This window comes from Bidens hawaiensis, unplaced genomic scaffold (genome assembly GCF_021521415.1).
Source record: "Bidens hawaiensis isolate Kalapana, Puna unplaced genomic scaffold, B.hawaiensis_p1.1 tig00032943_1, whole genome shotgun sequence".
Lineage (NCBI taxonomy): Eukaryota > Viridiplantae > Streptophyta > Magnoliopsida > Asterales > Asteraceae > Bidens > Bidens hawaiensis.
Window position 1 is genome coordinate 5,107 of NW_027495643.1, and position 26,575 is coordinate 31,681.

General features: G+C 42.7%; 1 protein-coding gene across 1 annotated transcript; it reads right to left on the reverse strand.

Annotated features, from left to right (window-relative positions):
• Positions 1–20,107: 20,107 nt before the first annotated feature.
• LOC143584336 (uncharacterized) lies at positions 20,108–22,938 on the reverse strand. The gene is made up of 3 exons (XM_077066417.1): positions 22,910–22,938; positions 20,241–20,651; positions 20,108–20,171 (listed from the first exon to the last, which is right to left on the reverse strand). Exons 2-3 carry the CDS (start codon positions 20,645–20,647, stop codon positions 20,156–20,158), a joined length of 423 nt encoding a protein of 140 aa, XP_076922532.1. The 5' UTR covers positions 20,648–20,651; positions 22,910–22,938; the 3' UTR covers positions 20,108–20,155.
• Between the last annotated feature and the right edge of the window lie 3,637 nt (positions 22,939–26,575).

Here is a 26,575-nt window from a genome sequence, read left to right on the forward strand (position 1 = left end):
GCTCCTCTCCCGGGGTATAGGGGTCTTGGTCTTCAAGCCATCGACCCTTTGTTGAGACCAAAAATATTAATATATTTTTCACCCACAATAATAATAATTCGATGCGTCAGTCTAAAATACATGTCCCAACAATCTCCCCCTTAGACCGATGCCATCGAATTTCTTCCATAATCACCTCAAAACCCGTTGTCTTTCATTGAAATTCTCACCCTCATGTTAAGCTTCTCCCATTGTTCATTTCGAATCATCTCTCCTATATCTCTTTTGGATACTACTGTATAGGCATATAAACGAGGCTTTGAAATTCAGCAATCAACTTCAAGTATCAAGGTAATCACAGAAAGAATTAAACTCAATGTTATTATCAAATAATCTTCCATTCTTCAAACCTGTTTCTTCCCTAGTAACTCATCTTCAAACCATTCCCTGAATCAATATAGCATTCAAGTCAACCATAACCCATTCTTGATTGTCAAGTGACTGTTTTCATAGGAGTAAACTCTACCGATCATCCATTGACCATGTTACTAGTGATGACTCTATCTTCTCATCTGTACTAGGAGGTTAAACTCACAAACAAACAAACTTCTCCAAAGAATCTTAGATTACTGATCTTGATCAACTTTTCATTAACTTGAGTCTTTTCACTTGATTTCAAGATGGAATTTGCAATGAAATTCAAGAATTTTTACCCCCCCCCCCCACCAATTTCGTTGCAATTGTCTTTAAAAATGTGTTTTCAAAACAAGTGTGAGTGAAAAAATCTTGCCCATCCCTATCAAGATTGTAGATTCTGTAATAAACAAAGACAAACAAAACATTATGTTGGTTGACACTCATAAGTGATTAAATCCGTAAGCTTGGTCAACACTTGTTTCTTGTAAAGCTCTTTGATGAAGTCATGAAAATTTGATAAGGCTTGAGTTCCTTTTGCTTGTTGATGATTGGATAAAATTTACCAAATACCCCTGATATATATCTTCCGTAAAGCTCAGCTTGGTCAAATGGTCAACGGCACCAAATTTCTCAAAAGTTTATTCAAAACTTGAAATTGTTTCACGAGCATCGGATTATCTGTTCACAGAGCACACATAAGTCCTTTAAATCCCATCACGAGCATACTCATTTTTTTTATCTCGAGCATGCTCGAGAGCAAAGGTGTGGTTGACACAAAGTGTGCTCGAGAGAAAGGACTTGTATTTTTCTTGTCTTTACTCGAGCATGGTTCGTGTGCTCGAGAAAAAGACTTGTATTTTCTTTTCTTTCCACGAGCATGCTCAAAAGCAAAAGTGTGCTCGAGACAAAAAGATAGATTGTTTTGAGATAAACAAGGATGTGCTCGGGGTTCATGTGCTCAAATCCAAACTTGATGTGCTCGAGATAAGATATGCTCGAGATAAGCTGGTGGCTCGAGACAAAAATGTACTCGAGAAAAACACATTTTGTGCTCGAAGCAACACTTAGTCATTTTACACACTCGAGACCATTCTTATATGCTCGAAACACCCAGACTTCTTTTCTGCATCATCAATCAATGATTTTCCAATGTAGAACATGCTTGAATATTCACTTTGCATTTTCCATCTGCTGCTATAGACAATGATTAGATTGCTCCTAGTATCTGTTCATATCTTGACTTTACATATCAGATTGTACCTGTAACAATGTTTTTCAATATTACCATTTACTGTTCGAGAAACATATTTATATCAAAATAAATAATAAGCACAGAAAACGCTTATCTTCCAGATCGAGAAACCAGCTTCGTAATCTGAAAATAATCATTGTAGCAATATCCCAGTCATCTCAAAATCAACCATCTATCTCCAATCTATCAACAGCCTTTACAGATCTGAAAATCATCTTCAAGAACAGTTTTGCCCCAAAACGAGCTAAAAACACTGTTACATTAGATTTGAACCGATATGACCAAATAAACATGAAATTGATGTTGAATCTCTGAACAAGTCATCAACCCCAAACATCAATCCACTTAAATTTTACCCAAATCATCAAATAATTTCAAAAACCCTAAAAAATTTTCAATAAACTTCATCGGTTTAACGTCCATCGGTGGATTCAAGAGCAAGATGAATCAGATTCAGCGATTAGTCTGAACGATTTGGTAACCTCAGCTCTGATACCAACTGACAAGACCCGAGCCCCGATGCGGAAACGTGAATAGTCGGTATTAACGAAGGAACTCGGATCTGAGCTAGGATCGAATCGTATTCGTATTCACTCTTGAAAGGTGTTTCGGACGGATAAGTGGTGTTTGGGAGAGGGCCTGAATCGATTACAATGAACAATAAACTAGATGAACAAATATATGTAATCGAAACACAGACATAAAGAAAGATGTGGCGATGGTCTAAAAAGTGAAGTGTGTGGTAGTCATGTGTTCCGGCGATAGTTGCAGGGGTGGTGGGTTGCAAAGAGTCCAACAAGGCAGCCTACTCAACATCAGATGCCATGTAATATTGCCACGTAGATATTTTTGACAACTAGGCATGCCACGTAAGCATTAAACTAACAGAGTTATTCATCCGTTAGTCGCGACCTGTTAAAAACAAATAGACAATAGTTGTGACTGGCAGCAAGCAAGTGTAAAATTGAAACTGATATTACCAATAGGGCATAGTTGGCATTATTTAAAACCAATATTCCTTATATTTTTTATAGTACCTTTGAGCTGTGAACAATCGGCTCACGTCCCGGCATTTCCGTCTTAGGTTGAGGTGTGACACAAAGTATCCAGTTGCAATAAATTTAAAAAATGTACTAAAGTTACGTAATGAAGAAACCACGGGTATGAAAATGACATTTATCTCAAAAGAGAAAATAAATAAAATAAACGAAATTACCAATTTACCCCTAATTTAACGGAAAATATAGACGGGTTTAGAAAAAAAGTAATAAAATGGCAAGTTTTAGAAAAGTGAGGTAGCCTTTTGCAATGAATTTAAAACGGTACTAAAGCTGTGTAATTAGACAAACCACAAGTATTAAAATGACATATAACTCGTTTTTTTTTTTTGAAATTTCCATATCTGGTGAAATGTTTATTCTATTATTAATATTGCTCATAATCAATGACTGTATATGCTTTTTCTTTAACTGTCATGGATTAATTTCCATTTTTGTGTTACTTCTTTTCTTGATGATTGACTTCAAGGGATTTTATTTAGGCATTTAACTATAATGTAATTTTGAAATAAAAGAATTCAGATATCGGTTTCACCATTCAAATGGATTAAATTTCAAATATCTGAATTTCAGATTCTAATATAATAAATTTGGATATTCGGATTTAAACACCCAATAGACACGAGGGCAAGTGATGATATCTCTACATAAAGTAGGCACCATACACGTGTTTGTCAAGGTCTACAAATCAGTTGCCCTTTACGTGTTCCAAATGACAAGCATAACGTACACACACACCACATCACATCTGTACCCATCCTGTGTCCCACCACCAGGGCCATTGATTAGATATTTTTTATCCACGTGTCATCCGATTACTAGCTCTGGTCCACGTCTTCAAAGTTTCTAGGGTAGGTGGGACCTACTTGTTGTTGACGGGACCTTTGATGTGAATTTACGTCCATTCATTATGATACAGACACGTGTAATGTGGACCCAATGGCCACGTGCAGACCACGCTGGGGTTGTCAGAAGAGAACAATTAAAATAGATAAAAGGATTCAGCTTTTTGGGATGGGGAATGAGTATGCTACTTTTTTTGTAACTTAAAAAAGGTAGAATAAATTGTTTTTAGGCATGTTATGCCATATGATATATATTCTGTAGTCGTTTTAATAAATTTTTGTTTCTTTTACTTTTGTTGTATTTTTGCTTATCTTAGGCTGTGTGTTGTGATATACTAGCAAAAACTAGTTATCATGGCCTGTCACTATCACATAGAATAAGAAGCTTTATCTTAATTAGCGTGCTGCGGGTTAACTTGGTTTAACTAATATTTAAAATAAAAAAATTAAAAATAAATAAATGTTTGTGTGTTCTAATATGATTGATGAGTTTGAATTGAACCTCATCCACCAAGAGGGTATAACGCCGCCACTGAAATGACGCTGAAGGGCAAAAAGATGTTAGGCGCTATCATGATAAATAGGTTGTTGCGGCCTTAATGGCGCACCATTCTTAGATGACAAGGCCTATAGTGCTTTTTTTCCTCCACAACAGAAAGTCTTAAAAGGTAGAATGGCCACTAACAAACAAGAATTGGTGTTATCAATACAACTAATGACATTCTTAACATTAATGCACGAGTGATTAATTTTTATTTCAATCATAATGTGGTAAACTTTTTTAATACATCATAAGTGAAAGTTATAGACGGATGGGATTATCTATTTTACGTAGTTAAACGAATCATTGGCTCTTCTGACGTGAAGAAATAACAACCTAAAGTAGGCGAAATCAACTAATCAAGCATTCAACCATTCAAGTAAATAAATGAATAACGACTTATCAAATAAATCAATCAGCAAAATTATCTAATTATACAAAATTAATCAAATAATAAGTTAAAAAAAAATAAGAAATAAGAAGATCAAAATCAGAATTTGAGGAATGACCTATGTTGAATGAGGTTGATGAATCGATGGACGATGATTCAATCCTGTCATTACCGCCTACGGCCACCAGTTTCCCTCCCATTCATTGTTAATTTGAAAAATATTAATTATGTTATACTTAAAACTTTTAAGCTGAATTGGGTTTTAGTTGCTAAAAGGCGTGTTGGGTTATTTGGTTTAAATGGGCTAGTTCGTAGGTTATTGGGCTTGCGTAACTTATGTGGTTTAATTTTTAAAGGTTATCGGGTATTATACATATATTAATTTGTAGATGGTAGTTTACTCACAACAAACAACTATTTTTTTAATCTGAATTTTATTTTTATTTTTTAAAAATTATTATTATTATTATTATAAATTTACTATTAATTGTTTATTGAATTACTATTCATCAGAAATCCAATCAGCCTACGACAGGTGTGGCAACTCCTACGAATTTCAAACGTGACAGTTGAAGGGCATTTCAGTAATTCACGATTCAATTTGACCAAAATTTACAGCACGTGCCATCGTTTTGGAGTTCCTACCACAACTCCTCTCTACATGGGTACGAGCCCGTCACCACCCCACGATTTTATACATTTCTGCAGTTTAAGCAAAATCATGTTGATGTTATTGAGTCCATATGGATACTATTAGTTGTAAGTTATAACAGTTCACTGAAGTTTCTCCATAATCAAGTCATTGCCTATCAAATTTGAATCTTAACTTTTTTTATTTGACACTTCAAACTTAACACAGGTTACTTAGGTTTAACTTTTCTGATATTATGGCATGTTTTCAATTTGTTTGCGTGCGTAGAACTGAAATATTGAATCAGTCATAAAATCGACTTGCTTTTCAATTCAGGGTTTTGGAGTTGTTTCTGAACTAATCACCCCAATTTCAACAGAACGTATAACATCATTAATCTTAAATTCCTTTGTTGATCAATTCATTCCAATCTAAAGAAGACGCCGCTGTCAGGTGAGTAAATTGACCTGTTCTGGGAATGCAACCTAGGTGTTTGCTAAAATGTTTCAATGAATTTAGCCATTTCATTTTTTAAAACTAATGTTATTTTGGATATGAGTAAGTGAATAAAGCATATTCTTACATTAGTCAAAACAACAGCTCCCCATCAGGTGTTATTTGATGTCGTAAGCTATAAAAATTAAGGGGAACCTGGGATTCTTGAACACGTTGTACTTGGTTTTGCTATTTTTGAGGATTTACATCGCTGAGTACGTTAATTCTTCTTTTTCTCATATTGGGAACTTTAGCCCTTGGGTTGCAATGATCATTTACCGGCTTTGCGTTGTTGTTTGGTTGTATTGATATAAAAAAACAAATGTTTAATTACCCGTGTATATTTTTAGGCAGGCATATGTTTTGAAGAGTCCTAGAGCTAGCATTGTGGCAAGAGCAATACATCATAGTTAAATTAATATTGATATAACATAACAGTTTTGAAGGATTTTTCAAACTTTTCTAATTCTAGAAATGTTTTTCTAAAAGTTTTTGATTTAGTCAACAAAAGAGACAATTTTGCAGTTCAACTTGATCAAAGAAATAGCCTTTTTGAATAAAGTTGATACAACACTATCTGTGGAAGCAAAATTTGATGTAGTTATGGTGATCGAAATGCTTGGTCTGATTTAAAAGTGCATATTCACAATTTGACTTACAGTTAGTCAAAGCCTGCAGCTTAAGTTTGATTTGCTGATATGGGTGTACCAAACACTTGGTTGTAGGCTCGGTGATTTAGAAAGGATCGGATTTGATTTTGGGTTCATTTATTTTTATGGAACAACGAGCATACGGGTTGAAAGGGCTACGAGTTGCAAGCACGTAGAAAATTTCATTTGATTGTGTCAAAATTTTATCTTAGGTAAATTTACATTAGGAGGGTGTTTTTGATACGATTTCGTTTGATATATAAAGTTTCAAATGTTTTGGACGTTAGTTTTTTTTCCCCATTGAAGAGGTAGGTCCCAGCAGAGCCCAGTTGGACCCGCAAGACTCACCTAAAACAGGGACGTCTGCGCAGTGACCAACTGCTCCAGCAGGACCCACCATGCTCAAAGAACCTTACGCGCAGTACGCCAGCTGTACCCGCAGGGAAAGCCTCCCAATGGTGAAGTACCCCGCCTGTTCCCGCAGCTGCGGATACAAGCCATCAGGGAAGGCTACCCGCACTAACAGCAAGGCTACACGCACAAGGTGTTAGCTACTTCAGTAGTCACATGAAGGAATGAGCAAGGCGGGAATACTCCCGCCCAAGTGAGCCAGTCCGTATGCTTCTGGAAGGTCTTTCGTACTATACCTACTAAGGTATGGGCGGAACAGACAAATTGACCAGAGCAGCCCATGAACCAATCACAGGGTGACAGCTCACCGACAACAATACGAGGAGGAGCACCCTCTAGTACTGTTTGTCACTATTAGCCGCTGCCTACTCACCAACCCTTACGATGGGACGTGCGCAGCCTACAGTTGGTGGAACAGTGCGTAGCCGGCAGTAAAGGAACAGTATACAGCCGACCTTATTACTGTTGGCCGTAACCTATCCACCAACCAGCATGGCCTGTGCGTAGTCCACTGTTGGTTGAACAGGAATACTATTCAGCCGGCTGTACCTGCTTGGAAACCTACCTTCGGCTATAAATACTCCAACACCTTGGAATGGTAAGGACATCATCTGATATCTCAATCTTATCTAGCAATCTCTTAATATACACTTATATTCAGAGCAATCTAGTCTGATTCTCACGCCGGAGGGTGGTCACAAGGAGGAACCCCCCCTTCTCAGTGACGAGCTTACGGTGTCTGTTTTGCAGGTCCCCTGAAGAACAACCTTCTCTGCTGGACCTCATCCGTGGGAAACATTACTTAACCCCCAGATTATCTATAATCTGTCCAGGGTTCACTTAGTGTTTCTTCATTGGCGCCATCCGTGCATAAAAGCTAGAACTAATTTAGTTTTTTCAAAATTTCTGAAGAAATGGTTAATGTTACTCCGGTCCCAAGGCCAGTAACCGACCAAGAAACCCCGGTAACCACAACCCCAGCAACTGGGGGGAACACCGGCGGTTACACAAATCTTACGAACACTACCCCGACTACCCAAGCCGGGGCAAGTGCAGTAAATATTCCACTGGGGTTCACTGATGCCCAGTTGGAAAAACGAACGAGGGCCCCTCGCCAAACACTAGATCAAGTGAAGGCGTGGGCCGAAGCACGTCAAAGAGAGTTCCAAGCTGAATTGGATGAACGCTTGCGTTCAGTTCAACAGGCTGACGAATTCGGCAGTACTCGCCAACAGCTCAACATGAACAGCGAGTGCGAGTACTCAGACGAGGAGAGAGAAGAATCCGATACCGACGCAAACCCTCGCCATAAGGCGAAAGGGAAGCGTAAGGAAACGGACTTCCAGCCAAAAAGGAAATTTGGGGAAGCTTTTAAACCAACAAATGCGGAGAGAAACCCGCGTGACTTCTCAAAAACCTTTAGGCCAACTGCTACAAATGCGGGAAAGTCAAAGTTTGCAAGGGACATTGCGGAAGCAATCGCCCCGAGAAGTGCCAAACAAATGTCTAACATTGGCACTTATGATGGTCTATCCGACCCAGACGACCACTTGAACAGATTCATTGCGGGGGCAACCGTCAGTAACTGGACGGAACCCACGTGGTGTTATATGTTCCAGATGACTCTGGTTGGAGCGGCCAGGGCATGGTTCGATCGTTTACCGGTCCACCACATATATGACTGGGTGGACTTTCAGAACAAGTTCAGCCAGCACTTCAGCCAACAGAGGAAATACACTGAGGAACAGTGGACGATCCTCAACTGCGTTAGAGAGGAGGATGAATCTTTATTAGACTTCATCACCCGCTTCAACTCCAAAAAGCTAAGTCTCGGCAACGTAAGTGAAGATCTTGTTCGCGCCGCTTTCATCCAAGGCGCCGAATACCCGGAGCTTATCCGCACATTGACGGGTAAGGATGGCATGCCATCAACATGGGATGCCATCATGACGGCGGCCAAGCGCTTTGCCGAGACGGAAAAGCAACTAGGAAGGGACCTTCCCCAGAGTACACACCTCTACACGCAGAGGACAAGAGAGAACAATGTTCGGATCGCCCGGCAGAACAAAAGGAGGAAGCTAGGTATCTGGCAGTCAAGGGTAAACTTTGACACCTCATCCAGCTCTCGCCCTCTTGTTGGCGGAAGAGATCACACACACCCTTCAAGCCAAAAGCACCGGTGGACGCCACTCACCAAAAGCGTCACGGAGATATTTGCCACTGAAAAGCTACCGTGGCCAAAAGCTCCAGTGATCCGGCACCGACCTAATGCGGATCAGAGCAAATCCTGTGACTTCCACGGGACAAAAGGTCACGGTACGGAAGAGTGTACATCCTTGAAGGATATTATTGAAGCATTCATCAAGGATGGAAGACTGGCACACCTGGTGGCATCAATCAAGAAGGGAGGACGGAACGACAACCGGTACCGAGGCAACGGACGAAAGCCCGTTGACATCAGCATCAACATGGTTCATGGTAACATCAGAGGAAGAAAAAGGCGAACGCCAGAACCATGTGCGTGGAAGGAAGCTGAGGTGCGCTTCCCGCGAGTACCAGGAGGACCCAGCAAAGAAGGCCCTATCGTCATCAAAAGCCAGCTGGGGCACTACATCACCTCCCGCACTCTTGCTGACAACGGCGCATCGTCGACGGTGATGTACAGGCAGTTCTTCGACAAGCTTGATGACGAAGACAAGGAACGCCTGGAAACGATCTGCGCATCGATGGAAGGGTTTGATGGCAGCACAAACACCCCCCTGGGTATCCTATCTTTCCCTGTCACTCTTACGGATGGGAAACACTCCCGCACAGAAGATGTGGACTTTGTCGTGATGAGGAAGCCACACCACACATACGACATTCTCTTCGGGAGAGACGGGATGGCAAGATTCAACGCCGTGGTATCCTCAGTCCACGGCATGATGGGATGGCCAACAGCTGAGGGTGTAGCGATGATCACCGGCATTCCCCAGGTATGCATCGCATCTGTCTCATCTAAACCCAAACCAAAGATGGCTAAACCAACCATCACCGAACCAGAAAGATGGGCCTTCAACGGCAAGTACCCGGACCAGGCCGTCACCATTGGCCCAACAATTGTTGATCCCACACGCACCTTACTTAAGCGCTTATTACAAAGGAACGCTGACATCTTCGCGTGGACACCACCTGACATGACTGGTGTACCCCGGAGTAAGGCAGAGCATAAGCTCAAATGCGATCCGGCTGTCACGCCGATCGTACAAAAGCGCAGAGTAATGGGGCCAGAACAAACTAACGCGTGTAGAACCCAAGTCAAGGAACTCCTTGACGCAGGCATCGTACGCGTTAGTAGATATCAAACTTGGGTTGCAAATCCCGTTATGGTACCGAAGAATGACAAACAATGGCGCATGTGCATAGATTTCAAAGATTTGAACAAAGCATGCCCCAAAGATTGTTATCCGTTACCTGAAATTGATCTTAAGGTGGATTCGTTGGCACCATTCCGCCTTAAATGCTTCCTGGACGCGTATAAGGGGTACCATCAAATCCACTTGGCCGTTGATGATCAGGACAAAACCGCTTTTCGGACGCCCGATGGCACATTTTGTTATCAAATGATGCCATTCGGACTTAAGAATGCCGGGTCCACATACCAACGTCTGATGGACAAAGAGTTTCATTCCCAAATTGGGAGGAACTTGGAAGTCTACATGGATGACTTGGTCATCAAAAGCCCTGAACAAGAAGCGATGTTGAAAGACATCGAAGAAACTTTCAACACGCTCAGGAAGATAAACATGAAGCTCAACCCGAGCAAGTGTGCCTTTGGAATGGAAGAAGGGAAGTTCTTGGGGGTCATCGTCACTAAAGATGGCTTCAGAGCGAACCCTGAAAAGGTCGAGGCCATTATCAAAATGGAATCACCTACTACCATCAAACAGGCTCAGACACTTAATGGACGACTAGTGGCACTTAATCGCTTTTTGGCGAACCACGTGGATAAGTCGTTTCCATTCGTGTCAACATTGAGAAACTGTTTAAAGAAAACGCACTTCCGCTGGACACCTGAAGCGGAAGCAGCTTTTCAGGAGATTCGGTCACGCTTGATCGAACTCCCAACGCTGACAGCACCAAAAGCGGGAGAGGAATTAATCCTATACCTTTCCGCAACTGATAGAGCAACCGGGGCAGTCCTGCTAGTAGAACGAAAAGGCATCCAGATGCCAATCTACTATGTTAGCCGTGTCCTAACAGACGTAGAAACCCGGTACTCTACCCTAGAAAAATTAGTCTTAGCACTAATACACGCTTCACGCAGGCTAAGACGATATTTCCAGGGTCACCCAATCACCATTCTCTCAAACTTCAAACTTGCAAACGTTCTAGGCAAACCCGAGTTATCGGGACGCCTAGCCAAATGGGCAATTGAGTTGGGGGAATACGCGATAAAGTATAAGCCAAGACCAGCCATAAAAGGCCAGGTTCTGGCCGACTTTATTGCAGAAGTGCCTGCATCGCGGGAAAAAGAGTGCCAGGAAGAGGCTCAACCCTCTCCAGCACAAGACATCAATGATGTCTGGCGACTCTACACTGATGGAGCAGCCAGTAACGAGGGTTCAGGCGCAGGGCTAAAGCTAACCAACCCAGCAGGCTAAGAATACACTTACGCTATTCGACTGGATTTTCCAAGTACGAATAACGAAGCCGAGTATGAAGCATTCTTGGTTGGGCTGAGAATTGCGCGTAAGATGGGGGTGAAAAACTTGGAAGCCCACGTGGATTCCATGTTGGTAGCCAATCAAATCAACGGGACGTACACGGCCGTGAACGACACAATGGCCCTGTACCTCGCACAAGCAAAATCCCTTATGCGCGATTTCAATGACTGCAAAGTCATACACGTCAAGCGAAGTGAAAACAAATCTGCGGATGCGTTAAGCAAGCTTGCATCATTAGCCTTCACCCACTTAGGAAAGGATATCCGCATTGAACTCCTCGAAACACCATCGGTCCCGCACAAGGAAATTTGTGTCATCCAAACAGGCACGGAAACGTGGATGACACCAATAATAAAATACCTTGCGGCAGGTACACTACCGGAGTCCAAAACACAGGCAAGAAAACTACGCTGTAAAGCACTGAATTATCAACTCATCGATGACATCCTTTACAGACGTAACTTTCTTGGCCCACTCTTAAGATGCGTGGACAACCAAGATGCTGACTACCTCCTAAGGGAAGTACACGAAGGCATCTGTGGAGTACACGCAGGTCCCCGCGCTGTTGTAGCCAAGCTAAACAACGCGGGATACTTTTGGCCGGGGATGCATACGGATGGACTGGCATACATCAGAAAATGCAGGTCTTGCCAGCTTGACGCACCCAACACGCACCGCCCGAAGAATGAACTTGTTCCAGTCACTTCTTCATGGCCATTTCAGAAGTGGGCCATCGATGTGACAGGCCCATTTCCTACAGCAGCAGGAAATGTTCAGTTCCTTGTGGTAGCCATCGACTACTTCACCAAGTGGATAGAAGCAAAACCTCTAGCCCAAACAACCGCAAAACATATCAAAAAATTTATTTGGGAATTTATTATTTGTCGTTTTGGACTTCCACAGAATTTGGTGAGCGATAACGGCACCAACTTTGCTGACAAGAAGCTACAACAGTGGCTGAAAGAACTTCAAATCACCCACACCTTTACCTCAGTGGCACACCCGCAAGGTAATGGTGAGGTGGAAAGAGCAAACAAGAGCATCGTCGAAGGCATCAAGAAAAGACTCTTGGAACACAGATCCGGCTGGGTGGACGAGCTTCCGCACGTCCTTTGGGCAAACAGAACGCTGAAGAAAGCCAGTACGGGAGAAACCCCGTTCAGCCTCACTTATGGCACTGAAGCCATGGTCCCGGTCGAGATTGGTTTACCCTCACCAAGGGTCTTGATTCAGCCAGAAGACAATGATGCGGAAAGACGGTTGGATCTTATGCTAACCGAGGAACGCAGAGACTTAGCCGCAGTGCGTGAAGAGAACTACAAGCGACAAATGCAAAAGTACTACAACACGCGGGTAAAACTCTGCAACTTCAAAGTAGGAGACTACATACTGCGTAACAACGAGGCTTCGAACCAAGAACGCCCAGGAAAGCTGGCCCCGGTCTGGGAAGGGCCATACATTGTCAAAGAAGTCCTGGGAAAGGGCGCATACCGGCTCGAAAGGCTCGATGGCACTCCCATCCCAAGAACATGGAATGGAGCTCAATTACGCAAATGTTATATGTAGATCAATTCCAAAACTTGTAAAGAAAAGGCCTAGAGCCACTTCTAATGGAAATGATTCTCCTATCATAATGTGTTAACTTTACCTTTATACTTATGAACTTCCCACACTGGTGCCGGTATTCACCGCATAAATGGGGAAGAAGTAAGTCGTTACGTGTGGAAGGCGGCAAAACACGCATAAACACAACGTTAAAAATAAGGAAAACCTACACGCAGGACAGATGGTAAAGTTTAGCCATCCTACTACGTGCAAGTGACGGTCCTACCCGCACAATCACGGAAGAGGAAGCAAAACTTCACACCTATCTACCACGTTCAAAGGTTAACTTATTCTAAACACTTGGAAAATTGCTAATTTAAACTAAAGTATGCAAGTCATAACGTTTACAAAGCAAGGAATCCAATGAAAGAAGCGGTCTTACCCGCACAAAGATTTGTATTTCATAAATATTCGTTACAAGAATGGCCGGGTAACTACCCGCCTACAAGAAAGTAAATCTATACAAACTAAATCTATCCTAGCAGCGGGAAGGGATCTTCAGGATCAGGCTTCAGGGCCACTTCCACTTGGACCAGCGCCGTCAGTAGAGCGTGGCTGTTCAAGGAAAGCCTTAAGGATAGCTAGCCCATCATCAGCAGCAGCAACTTCATTCACCTTCTCCACCACCGGATGCGGGAAGGCAGCATACTGGTTCACTGCTTGGTCATAAGCAGCTTCAGTATCCACATTATACAAAGGGAAGTTGGAAGGCGGGACGCCTTTCTCAACGAACCCTAGACCAAGCAGGAAGCCGGCCCGTTCCCCATCCTCGTGAGAAGCGTTGAGGGCTGCGCTCATAGCATCGTCGTAAGATGTCTCTGAGAAGACCCGATGCACAACCTACATAAGAAAATATACAAGTGTCAACACCCTTTCTATTTACAAAGAAGAGCGTAAAGACATGAAAGTTTACCTGAGACAACGCTTCTCGAAGAAGCCATTCCTTGGCAGCCAGAGCTTCTTGGAGGGCAGCTTGAGCTTCGTTACGGGCGCGTTCGGCTTCACTCTTGTTAAGGTTGGCAAGCAACACTTCTTTAGCCGCAGCCTCTTCGACGCCCTTTAGCTTCCGCTCGGTATGGTCAAGCACCCCCCTCTGGTCCAAGATCTCCTGGAGCTTTTTGGCGTCTTCCATCGCCAAGGCATTATGAGCCTGCTGGAGAGCCTCTAATTTGGCTTTAAGTTCTTCATTCTCCACGCGCAGAGGCTCAGCAACAGCTTCAGCCTTGGTGGCCCTCTCGGTTGCGTTCCTCGCAGTTTCCTTAGCCACCCGAAGCTGTTCATTAACAGCTTGGGCAGCCTTGGAACGGGCCTCGAGTCGAGCCTGAACTTCAACCTCGAGGGCCTTGAAGGCCTTCTCCTTCTCCGCAGCCACTGCGGCAAGTTTTTGGTTCTCCTCCCGGGCAGCCCGCGCCTGAGCTACTTCTTTGAGGCGAGCTGCTTTTAACTTGTCGTTTTCACGACAAAGCAGCTCGACGCGCGGCTGCATACGGGCCAGGAGAACCCGAAGCTCATTGGTTAGTCTACCCTCCTGGTAGCTAGCCATGGCTTCCCCCAACGCACCACTGGGAGCAGCGTGACGAGCCCATTCCACGCACTCCACAGGGGTGCGAAGGGTTGTTCCTCGGCGAATGTTCCATCGTGGAACATACACTTCATTGGAATCCGACACTGCAAAAAACACAAAGCAGTTAGGAAAAGATGATAAAAAATATATGTATAAAATGGGCCAGAAGAACCCTACGCACCTGTAGGGTCAATAACAGGCCGATAGCCGCCGAACCCATCACCTGAACCCAAAGGAAATCCATCCAAGAGGTCAGGCAGATGGGAAGGTGGCAAAGATTGGCGGGAAGCCCCATGCGTACCTGATGGACCGGCCGCCGTTGCCGATGGCGGGGGCATGGTAGCAGCTGCCGTGGTCGCCGCCGCGGTCGCTGCCGCGGAATCCGCAGCAATGGTAACCGCCGGCTCGGTGAATGATGCTGTAAAAATCGCACTCACAGCCGGCGGTGACGTCATTTCGGCTGGAACAGTCGGCTCAAAGGAGTGAGCAACTGATCCAGCGGAAGCAGGCGCAGGCGCCTGGGTCGACGCCTCAGGTAGGCTGACCAAGCCTACCGTCATTGGCGGAGAGGTACTACTCGGCCCTTCACCCTGGAATGCGCCAACATCCACGCCTGCGTAAAGAAGAAAAGTGTTAAAAGACTAAGGATTAAGCTATGAAGATAAAAGCTAAAGGAAAGTTGTACTTACGGGTTTTCTTGAGCCTAAAGGTACGGAGAGGCGGGGACGGACCCGATGGAGCCGGCCTCTTTGCGCCGGTCACCGTCGTCTTCTTTGGCTCTCTGGAGGTGACAGTCGCAACCTCCGGAGCGGTGGTCTTATCACCACCGGGATTCCCCGCCACCTCTTCGCTCTCGGTCTCCGAATCAGACCGAGGCGCTGGATCGGCAGTGGAGGCCTTCTCCTTCCCCTTCCCGCCGGCAGCCTTCTTCTTCCGCACCAACGGAGGACCATCTGCGGATTCCTCATCAGAACATACGATTAGAGGAATTCCAGCAGAGGTTTCAACATTGAGGGGTCGAGGGTCGAAGAGCGCCTTACCTGGCCGACGGGCGCTAAGGATCTCATGGCCTAGCGGATAGACCTCCACGAACCGATCCGCCGTTTTTTCTAGGATGGGCAACTCGTTCTCGTCTAGAGCACGAGTACCCATCCGGGCGGGACCATCAGCCTCCCGCGGATTAAGGAGCGACTGCAGGTCGTTCCCCTCTGAAATAAACAGGAAAGAAGTTAGAAGAAAATCAAAATCAACAAAAGGGAAAAAGGCATACCGTAAAGAACAGAGTTCGAACCGTATTCGAGGATGATTGGAATCTTGTGCGCATCAGCCTCCTTCCACACCCGGCTCATCCCCAGCATCACCATCCCGGACTCCGAAAACCGGTAAACCGGAGATTGGACCCGAGATATCTTGGCAAACCATTCCGCCTCCTGGTAGCTGGAGGCGTGAAGGCTGGGAAGTGCCTGCCCGTTCTTGAATTTCATGGCAATGGGGATGGCGCGGGCGGATATGAAGAAGAACTCCCTCTTCCACGCGCGAAGACTGCGCTCGGTCGCGCAGATCTTTAAACCCTTAATCCGGGTTGTCAATGTGTACCACCCCTGGATGCACCTCCAAGTGTAGAAGGTCATCAGACGGTCAACATAGGGCTCAACGCCCAGTATCCGGCACACCCACTCGAAGTGGCGAATCTTGGCGATCGCCATGGGGTGCAACTCGGTCAAATGAACACCGTGCCTCTCAAGGACACAGTAAACAAACTTTGTCAACGGGAACCTAAGATTCCCATAGACAAAGAATGCAGCATAAACCCCGATCTTGCCTCTAGGGGCATCGTATACAGTCTGGTGGGGTTCAGGAAACTCAGGCTCGAGAGACTCGAGCATGAACTTCCTGACGACGTACCGATATAGATCGCCAGGCAGAGCACACTGGCACTCACCAGCAGTACTCTTGTCATCAGCTGTAGAATCAATATCACGAGACATCTTGTGAAGGAAAGAAGAAAGCGATTTCGAGAGAATGCTTGCCTGAAAAGGATGAGTATTCGCCGGAAATCGCTTAAAAGATGAAGAGAAGATTGAAAGTGTGGATTACAAAGAACCCTCTCCCCCTTTATATACTAATCGCAATTAATGCGATGAAATTAATGCGGAAGAGAGAGAAAACGAAGGTGCAATGAAACTAGGACACGTGGCAAAAAGCAAGCTGGCAACAGCTGTTGACAGGACGCATACCATTAATTTCGCGGCCACGCGCCCTAAAAATCGCGCCCACGCGCCTGAAAAAGCGTCTGGAATGACCATGTATTGTCACGTCACCATAACTTCCTGCACGTCCTGACACAGTCAGAAGAAACCGTCGCACGACGTTTCAGATGTTTGGACTGTTCCTCTTTCCACCAACTCTTCGAATTTCGAAATTCAAAATTCAAAAAGATTCAAAAGTAAGCGGGAAAATACCCCTTACCTTGGCAACCAAGTAACCATAAGACGGGTGTGGGTACAGTGTCAAGGCAAAACCCTTCACATACTTAGCACCCGCAGGGAATTGACGCCAGGAATACCTTGGAAATAAAGTAACCGTAAGACAAGTGCGGGTACAGTGTCAAGGCAAAACCCTTCACATACTTAGCACTCTGCAGGGAATCCAAACCAAGAAGGATCTTCTGGGCAATGCTTGCGGAAACGGGAATAACATCCCCGCATGATGGGAACGTCGAGAACTATATTGTTTGAAACTCCAAGATGGAATTGGTGGTTTTAGCATAATTGATCACTATGTTGAAAACTACCAAGACCCTATGGAGAATCCACACAAATGGGACTCAACGCTCCTGATGTGCGAGGAGGTTACAAACCTACCCGCTTCATACCCAAAGATCAAGCAGAAAAGTCGGGAATTTCTGCGTGACATCAGGAAAACCGCGGGAAGAATCACCACGGAAAACCTAAAAACTAAACCCTTTTCAAAACCCTTAGCTAAGTCCAAAAGTTCACCTCACTTATTAATAATTCATGAGAAGAACATTGGACTGGGGGGACTTGAAGAGGTAGGTCCCAGCAGAGCCCAGTTGGACCCGCAAGACTCACCTAAAACAGGGACGTCTGCGCAGTGACCAACTGCTCCAGCAGGACCCACCATGCTCAAAGAACCTTACGCGCAGTACGCCAGCTGTACCCGCAGGGAAAGCCTCCCAATGGTGAAGTACCCCGCCTGTTCCCGCAGCTGCGGATACAAGCCATCAGGGAAGGCTACCCGCACTAACAGCAAGGCTACACGCACAAGGTGTTAGCTACTTCAGTAGTCACATGAAGGAATGAGCAAGGCGGGAATACTCCCGCCCAAGTGAGCCAGTCCGTATGCTTCTGGAAGGTCTTTCGTACTATACCTACTAAGGTATGGGCGGAACAGACAAATTGACCAGAGCAGCCCATGAACCAATCACAGGGTGACAGCTCACCGACAACAATACGAGGAGGAGCACCCTCTAGTACTGTTTGTCACTATTAGCCGCTGCCTACTCACCAACCCTTACGATGGGACGTGCGCAGCCTACAGTTGGTGGAACAGTGCGTAGCCGGCAGTAAAGGAACAGTATACAGCCGACCTTATTACTGTTGGCCGTAACCTATCCACCAACCAGCATGGCCTGTGCGTAGTCCACTGTTGGTTGAACAGGAATACTATTCAGCCGGCTGTACCTGCTTGGAAACCTACCTTCGGCTATAAATACTCCAACACCTTGGAATGGTAAGGACATCATCTGATATCTCAATCTTATCTAGCAATCTCTTAATATACACTTATATTCAGAGCAATCTAGTCTGATTCTCACGCCAGAGGGTGGTCACAAGGAGGAACCCCCCCTTCTCAGTGACGAGCTTACGGTGTCTGTTTTGCAGGTCCCCTGAAGAACAACCTTCTCTGCTGGACCTCATCCGTGGGAAACATTACTTAACCCCCAGATTATCTATAATCTGTCCAGGGTTCACTTAGTGTTTCTTCACTGTGGAAGCAAAATTTGATGTAGTTATGGTGATCGAAATGCTTGGTCTGATTTAAAAGTGCATATTCACAATTTGACTTACAGTTAGTCAAAGCCTGCAGCTTAAGTTTGATTTGCTGATATGGGTGTACCAAACACTTGGTTGTAGGCTCGGTGATTTAGAAAGGATCGGATTTGATTTTGGGTTCATTTATTTTTATGGAACAACGAGCATACGGGTTGAAAGGGCTACGAGTTGCAAGCACGTAGAAAATTTAATTTGATTGTGTCAAAATTTTATCTTAGGTAAATTTACATTAGGAGGGTGTTTTTGATACGGTTTCGTTTGATATATAAAGTTTCAAATGTTTTGGACGTTAGTTTTTTTTCCCCATTTCGTTCGGTGTAAAGAATCTAGATTTTGTATTGATATATAAAGTTTCAAATGTTTTGGACGTTAGCAGCTCGGATTCCAACTTGCAACTAATATTCTATTGGTAACGGTCGGATTACGACTTAGTTTTCGTTGGTAATACATGTAATGCCTTTAACGTGCCCCGCCGCAACGCGCAGATACGAATACTAGTTTGGGTTTAAAAAGGTTATTAGGTTTTACATGTTAAAGGTTATTGGCTACTAGATTTTATCCTCCGTAGTCATAGATAATATTGGAATAAATATAGAGTATAAAAGTTGATAAAACTTTGAATTTTTTTTAATTATAAAAATATAATTACACCTTTTAAAATTTAAGAGGTACTTCACTCATACTTTATTATATATAGTATATAGATAAACAAACTTCATGTCGAATCATTCACAAAGGATTCATGGGTGGCTTGATTTGTTTACAGGCCCAATTAGATTTTAGAAAAAACAAAAAGTTTGATTAACAAAAATAAACATTTGATGGTCACTTCCCAACAGAAAAAATATTTTTTATGTAAAATGAAATTTCAGTTCAATTAATGTATGAGTGACAATTTGAGGTTCTGTAACGAACTGTCCCTAGCTAAATGTCTTACCATAGTTACGCTGCTATGTGGCAAATATGGACTGTGTAAGGATTTATCCATACCACCTGGTTTGATGTGAGTGAGTGGGCTAGAAGGGTGTAAAAAGCCCAGCCATTTGTGATCTAGCTAACCGGCTGTTTGAAAACTCAAACTGAATCCAATTTTAACACGCTCGAAATAACTCCATCAATAAACGAGCCTAGGCTTCACTTTTCAAAAACAAGTAAGCTCGCGTCACCTATTATTTATATATTTTTTATTTAACAATATTAACTATATATTTGCAAAATAACTCTCAATATAAAGTATTATAATGAAAATAACTAAATAACATATATTATGTTATATATAAAAACTATAAAATATTATTATAAATGAATATAAAAATAAAATAATTAATAGATAATAAACCTGACAAACCCGAGCTTTCGAAATGGAGTTCGAAACAAGATGAGCCCGAGCTTTCGAAATGGAGTTCGAAACAAGCTGAGCTTGAGCTCGAGCTCGAGCTCACATAAGTCAAACGAGCCAGGCCCAAGCTAGAGTGAATACATATGTGTGAGTGTGAGGAGCATGATCTGTTTTGTGATCTTCATCTCGAAGCAACTAAAAAAATCTCAACCTGAAATCAAATAATCGAATTAGGTCAAGTTTATTTAGTAAGAAATCGTTACACTCGCAACAACATTACAACGAAGAGCTCAAACGTTGTTTCACAAAACGAAGTACACTCCACATGAACCCTGATGCAATGAACATTATAATACAAGCAACAACCGCGTACTTGAGCCCAATGTTGACCAACATGTTGACCAAAAGCCCGGCCAACACGACCCCAAAAAAGTTCGCAGACACAGCTGACCAAAATGGCATATCAAGAATTGAAGCTATTATAGCCCCGGTCCATGCACCAGTTCCTGGGAATGGAACCGCTACAAACAGCATTAGACCGAGCCATTGGAACTCTTCGATGGGACCCGCTTTTCGCTTTGCATTCTCAAACAATAGGTTTAGGAACCGGGCTGATGGCTTGTGGGCCCCAGCCAGAAAAGTTGCAAGCTGTTTCAAGTAGAGTATTATTATTGGCACGGGTACCATGTTCCTGCAAGCAGTTTTAAGAAAGAATGTTATATCCTTAGTTCTATAACCTATTGATCAGTAGATCGTCAACACGAATACACAACAATAACAATTACAATTTAATAAACAAAGGTTTTCACTGAATTTCTTATCTAGAATTTACATTATATATTGTAATTATTTAATCAATATTCAGTAACACTATACTTCCAATGTTTCAATTATTTTCCACTCTAGTCCACTCGCTCGCCCCGATTCACCACGGGGTAATTAGATAGAATATGAAACAAGTATTTAGTAAAACATAGAGAAATCACAATAGTCACTTTGACCAACTTTATTCTCAAAACAGTCAAGACTTTTGCTTTTTTAGAAATAATCAAAGACACAATCAAAGCTTGCAAACTAAGCTTGTTTGGCAGAGAAGGCACCATTGAAGCCGACACAGAATAACACAAGAAACCAATGTACTGTCAGCCAATATCTTACACGTGATACCATCCGGCTATAGGATAGCCGAAAATACATAGTCTAGCTACAGAGGAGCTGCCTCCACCACGACTAAGAGAGAGCCGGATTACCAACTTTTCAGCTACACAAGAGCCTGACTCCTGTGTAGCCGGATTACCAACTTTTCAGCCAGCTCACGTGTAAAATGTTGGTTGGATATTGTGTGGAGTGTGGACCCAAGTGTTTTTCTTTTGTCTTATTTAGTGTCGGTTGTCGAACAAGCTGAGGTGATAACCTCTGAGTGGGTCCATCTAGAATAGATTATTTTCGAAAAACACAGTCAATGACTATTTTGAAAAACAAAATTCCGTGGTCAACTTGACTATTTGATTTTCCCTATAATATATATATATATATATATATATATATATATATATATATATATATATATATATATATATATATATATATATCAATTTGGATTTCTTGTGTGGATAAGATTATTGCAATATCTTTACCATAACAAGAAGTTATGATTTGATTAGGTTTATTTTGTAATTATCCTTATTGTACATCTATAAATAGCTCAATAATACATAATACCTTGTGGAGTGTTTGTTATTTTATACTATTCACCACCACAAAACAAAAACTTAATGTTTTCGCATAGTTCATCCTCAGTAGTCTTTGAAGAAAGGACTTTCATAAGGCATTGAATTATGAAATGCACATTTGTTCTAACTTAAGGCTAATTTGATATTTCATTAAATTTCTAGGTTAAAGCTCATGACATTTTTCTATCTGCTAAATACACTACGCTAGTCATCCTCAAGAAACCTAATCACATCATTATGCGCAAAGTAAGGTTGAAGTTCATGAAATTATCTATGTATTTACCAGTTCTTTTTAGAGTAAACTGTGGTTTTCGTCCCTGTGGTTTGTCCAAATCTGCGGTTTTAGTCCAATAGTTTCAAATTTTTGATTTTCGTCCCTGTGGTTTCATTTCACTTGCAATTAAACTCAAATTCATTAACCTTGTTAAGTCTGGTCGTTAACTCATCAGCGTGCCCCTCACGTGAGGGGCAGTTTTGTCCTTTTTCTCCCCAAATAAACCCCAGTTCTAATTCACAAGCCCCTTCACATGAGGGGATGGGGTGTATTTGGGGAAAAAAAAGGACAAAACTGCCCCTCACGTGAGGGGCACGCTGATGGGTTTAACGACCAGACTTAACGGGGTTAATGAATTCGGGTTTAATTGCAAGTGAAATGAAACCACAGGGACGAAAATCGCAAATTTGAAACTACTGGACTAAAACCGCATATTTGGACAAACCACGGGGACTAAAACCGCAGCTCACTCTTTTTTTTAAAAATAAATTAAGCTAAAATTGAGCTAGAAGAAATGTTACATACTCATCTTTTAATCGGCACGTGTTAGAGTTATACCTGGTTTATGAGTCTGGTTTTCTTTTAAAGCATGTGTAACAAAACATAATGTTTGTTAGGCTCTATTGTTTGCAAATGCTCTTAGTTGCCGGTTGTTCGATATTTTTTTGACTGTTAATTAATGAGTGACAAAATATCAGATCGGATCATGTAACATGCCACACGGGTCCAGGTCAAAATGGATTGATTTTAAAAAAAGTTGCAGTTTATCTATATATGAATTGATTTTAAATGTTAATTACAGGTTAATGATGAACAACAATTATACTTTTCAGTTAAAACCCTCAAAAGAAAACTTCTTTCTGACACAAAAATATTAACAATTATAATAATAGCATAATTAACACATAAGTTACAAAAATAACATTGGGAAAGTGAACTAACCCAAGAACAGATAACACAGTGAGAACAACAGGGTTTGTAACATCCCAAAAATTCTAAAGTAATATTTAATATATTATTTTGTCGGGTGAAATAAACGAGTTAGTGGAGCGATATTAATAGCTAAATATGAAGACTTAGTAGGATAATTAGATGGGATTAGATATGGACTAAAAGGAAATATGGGCCTTCGGTCCATGGGCTTAAGAGAGTATAAATACCCCCTTAAACCCCAATCCTTTCCATTCCATCCATTTATCCATATCTCTACACACACCCAAAACACACAACCCGAACCAAGATCCAAAGGCGATGACCCGAGCTCGTTGGTGCTAGATCGTCGTGACGAACCAAAGCAACAAGACCAGCTCGTGTTCGTAGTTCGACTAATTTGCGGTACGTTTATATCGAGAACTTGTTCGTTTAGGTTTGGATTAGTATAGAAATGATAGATCTGTGTTTGTATGGTAAAAACGAATCCAACAAAGCTAAACTTACTGAAAATGGTTATGATTTGACGGGTTAATCGATTGATAAAAGAACCCGTAACCTATATGCCTAAATCGCACCCATTAAACATCGATTTTAGGTCGATTGAATGGTTGGGGTTTGTAGGCGCTGGTCAGACGATTCCGTGGATACCTAAATCGAGTTATTTGGTTAAGAAACGAAGACGATTAAGGCCGAACAGTAGCTGCAGCCGACAACTTCGCCTGCATGCTAAGTTCGCCTGATGAACTTCGCCTGCAAAGCTAAGTTCGCCTGATGACAACTTCGCCTAAAGCTGAGTTCGCCTGATGACAACTTCGCCTAAAGCTGAGTTCGCCTGATGACAACTTCGCCTAAAGCTGAGTTCGCCTGATGACAACTTCGCCTAAAGCTGAGTTCGCCTGATGACAACTTCGCCTAAAGCTGAGTTCGCCTGATGACAACTTCGCCTAAAGCTGAGTTCGCCTGATGACAACTTCACCTAAGGTTTAACTTCGCCTAAAGTCAAGTTCGATTAGAAAATAGATTAAAATCGATAAGTAAAAGTAAGCTAATACTAGGCCACCAGATTAGATCAGGCGAGTATTGATACGTGTAACTTATACAGTCAGCCGAGCTCAGTTAAAGAAGGGATTTACAACTATCGGAGGAAGAAGCAGAGTTCAGGTGAGTTTCTAGCCCCATTCCTTGTTATGTTTTCGGGGCTGTGTGCATACTCGATGTGTTTGTTAATACATTTATCCTAAGTGATAAGTGTATGCCATATGTGATATATGTGATGGATATGAATGATTGCTTGTCGGTACGCGAACGATCTTCGGATATTGCGCGTACTATCAGGTTAAAAATAAAGGTACGAATATTATATATCGAAGATGTATGAACATTACAAATGAATACTTATCGGGGCGTGAACGATCTTCGGATATTGCACGTATCGACAAGGGGTATGGTTGTTAAATGAATGATGTAAAGAACGCCTAGAGTGTTCTTATGCTTTAATGTAATTATTGTATATGTGAAGTATGTGTATACAGGTACACGAATGGTATGTGAGTTTTACGTTCGACATAGTAAGTTAGGATGGCAAATCCCTCTAGCTTCTGTCGGACATAGACTCGGCTGGTGATGGCGTAGTTAAGGACTGCGGGCCTTATACGTAATGTAGATGATAGATGTAAACGTAGATAGGGACGGTGGGCCTTATACGTGTTACAGATAATAGACGACAACGTAGTTAAGGGCTGCGGACCTTATACGTATTATAGGTAGGCATCAACATAGGGAAGGACTGTGGACCTTATACGTGCTGTGGTAGCATAGGGGAGGACTGCGAACCTCGTACGTGCTATGAATTAGGTTGCAACATAGGGAAGGACTGTGGACCTTGTACGTGTTGTGGATAAAGGATGGTATAGGGAAGGACCGCGGACCTTGCACGTACCATGAATGGTGAACATAGGTAAGGACTGCGGACCTTTACGTGTTCACTACCTTGAGTACAGGTATAGACGGCGGACTATGAACGTACTCTCGGTAGACTGAGGTTAGTGATTGTAGATATGTATGTATGTATGGTAGTAAGTATGTATGTAGAACAGAAGGGTAACTAGTTAAGTATGGATATGTATCGTCGGATATGTATGTATGTGTATGTATTGTATGGCGTCCGATTAACTAGAACTCACTCAGCATAGCTGACTTTTAGTATGCACGCAGGTGAGTAGAATGAGACAGCTAGCTTGAGCAGGCACATGGTGGGCGAATAGGAGACTGGCATCTGAAGACTCAAGATGTTTTAATGTAATTGACGTTTCTTTTGAAAGACAAGAATGTTTAATTAAGGCAAGTTTTGGATTGCTGTAACGTTTCATGAAAGTTTTTATATTCCGCGAAAGTTTTAATGAACTCTGATTTGTAAGAACTGTGTTTATGAGTAAATCCGACGCTAAAGTAAGGCTACCGGGTTCGGGGCCTTACAAGTTGGTATCAGAGCATGAGTTCGAGAGATTTAAGCATCCTACATGCTTAGACTCGAACAGAGAATGAGATTTAAAATGAGAAAGAAAGAAGATGCCAGTTCAAGATAGCTATGTGTCACTCAAGTAAGCTCAGTAAAGGTAAAGTGTATGGTAAATGGTGTATGTTAATATTGGCTTATTTGTTAAATGAAGAATGAGTGCAGGTTAGGGATAGGATTAATTGATCTTAACTGATTAACTGTTTAAGAGTATAAACAAGCACAAGTGAAATTATGAAGGGAAGTATGTAGAACCTGAGGAGTAACGCAAATAGTTAATTACACTTGATCAACGTCATTAACTACTTACTTTACAAATCATGTGCTAAATAATTCCTAGAGTGATGACGTTTGTGTTTTCCTTTTTAGAATACTAATGGCTGGAGCTGGAGAAATTGTTGGAACTGGAGGTCGCACTGGACGTCGTGGCAGGCCTCGACTTGTCCGGCAACCCTCGGTAGAAGAAGCTTCCAACACCGAAGATGAAGGAAGCGTAGCTGGAGGAGACCAGAACAACAACGAAGAGGTTCAACTTAGCCCTGCAGTTCAAGCAGCCATTGTTCAAGCTGTAGCTGTTGCTGTGAAGAACCTGAATCCCGAAAGATCTGCTGGAAGCCGTGAACGAACTGCGGAAGGGGCGGGTGGTGATGGTAGGAAGGATGGGGAAGGAGAAAGAGAGGCCTCGAGTGAGGATAAGTCTGTGAAGGTCGATGACAGGAAAAGAGGCCAAGATGGGTGCAACTATAAGTCCTTCAAAGGATGCGACCCGCCAAAGCTGACTGGGTTGGGAGACGCAATCGCTACTCTTCAATGGATAACCACTATGGACAAGATTATCTGTATTAGCGAATGCCGTCCCGATCAAGCTGTGAGTTATGTTACTCAGTCATTTGAGGAAGAAGCTATGTATTGGTGGGAAAGTGTGGAGCAGAGAAAGACTAGGGATGAGATCAAGGCGTTGAGATGGGACGATCTGAAGGAGTTGGTGATGAAGAAGTTGTGTGCAGATGCCGAGGTTGAAAGGACGGGGATGAAGTTCCTGAATTTAAAGGCCGGTATGATGACGCATCGTGAGTATACTACTGAATTCAACCGACTATCTAGGTTGGTGCCTGATATGGTTGACACTGAGGTCAAGAGAATCAAATGTTATGTGAAGG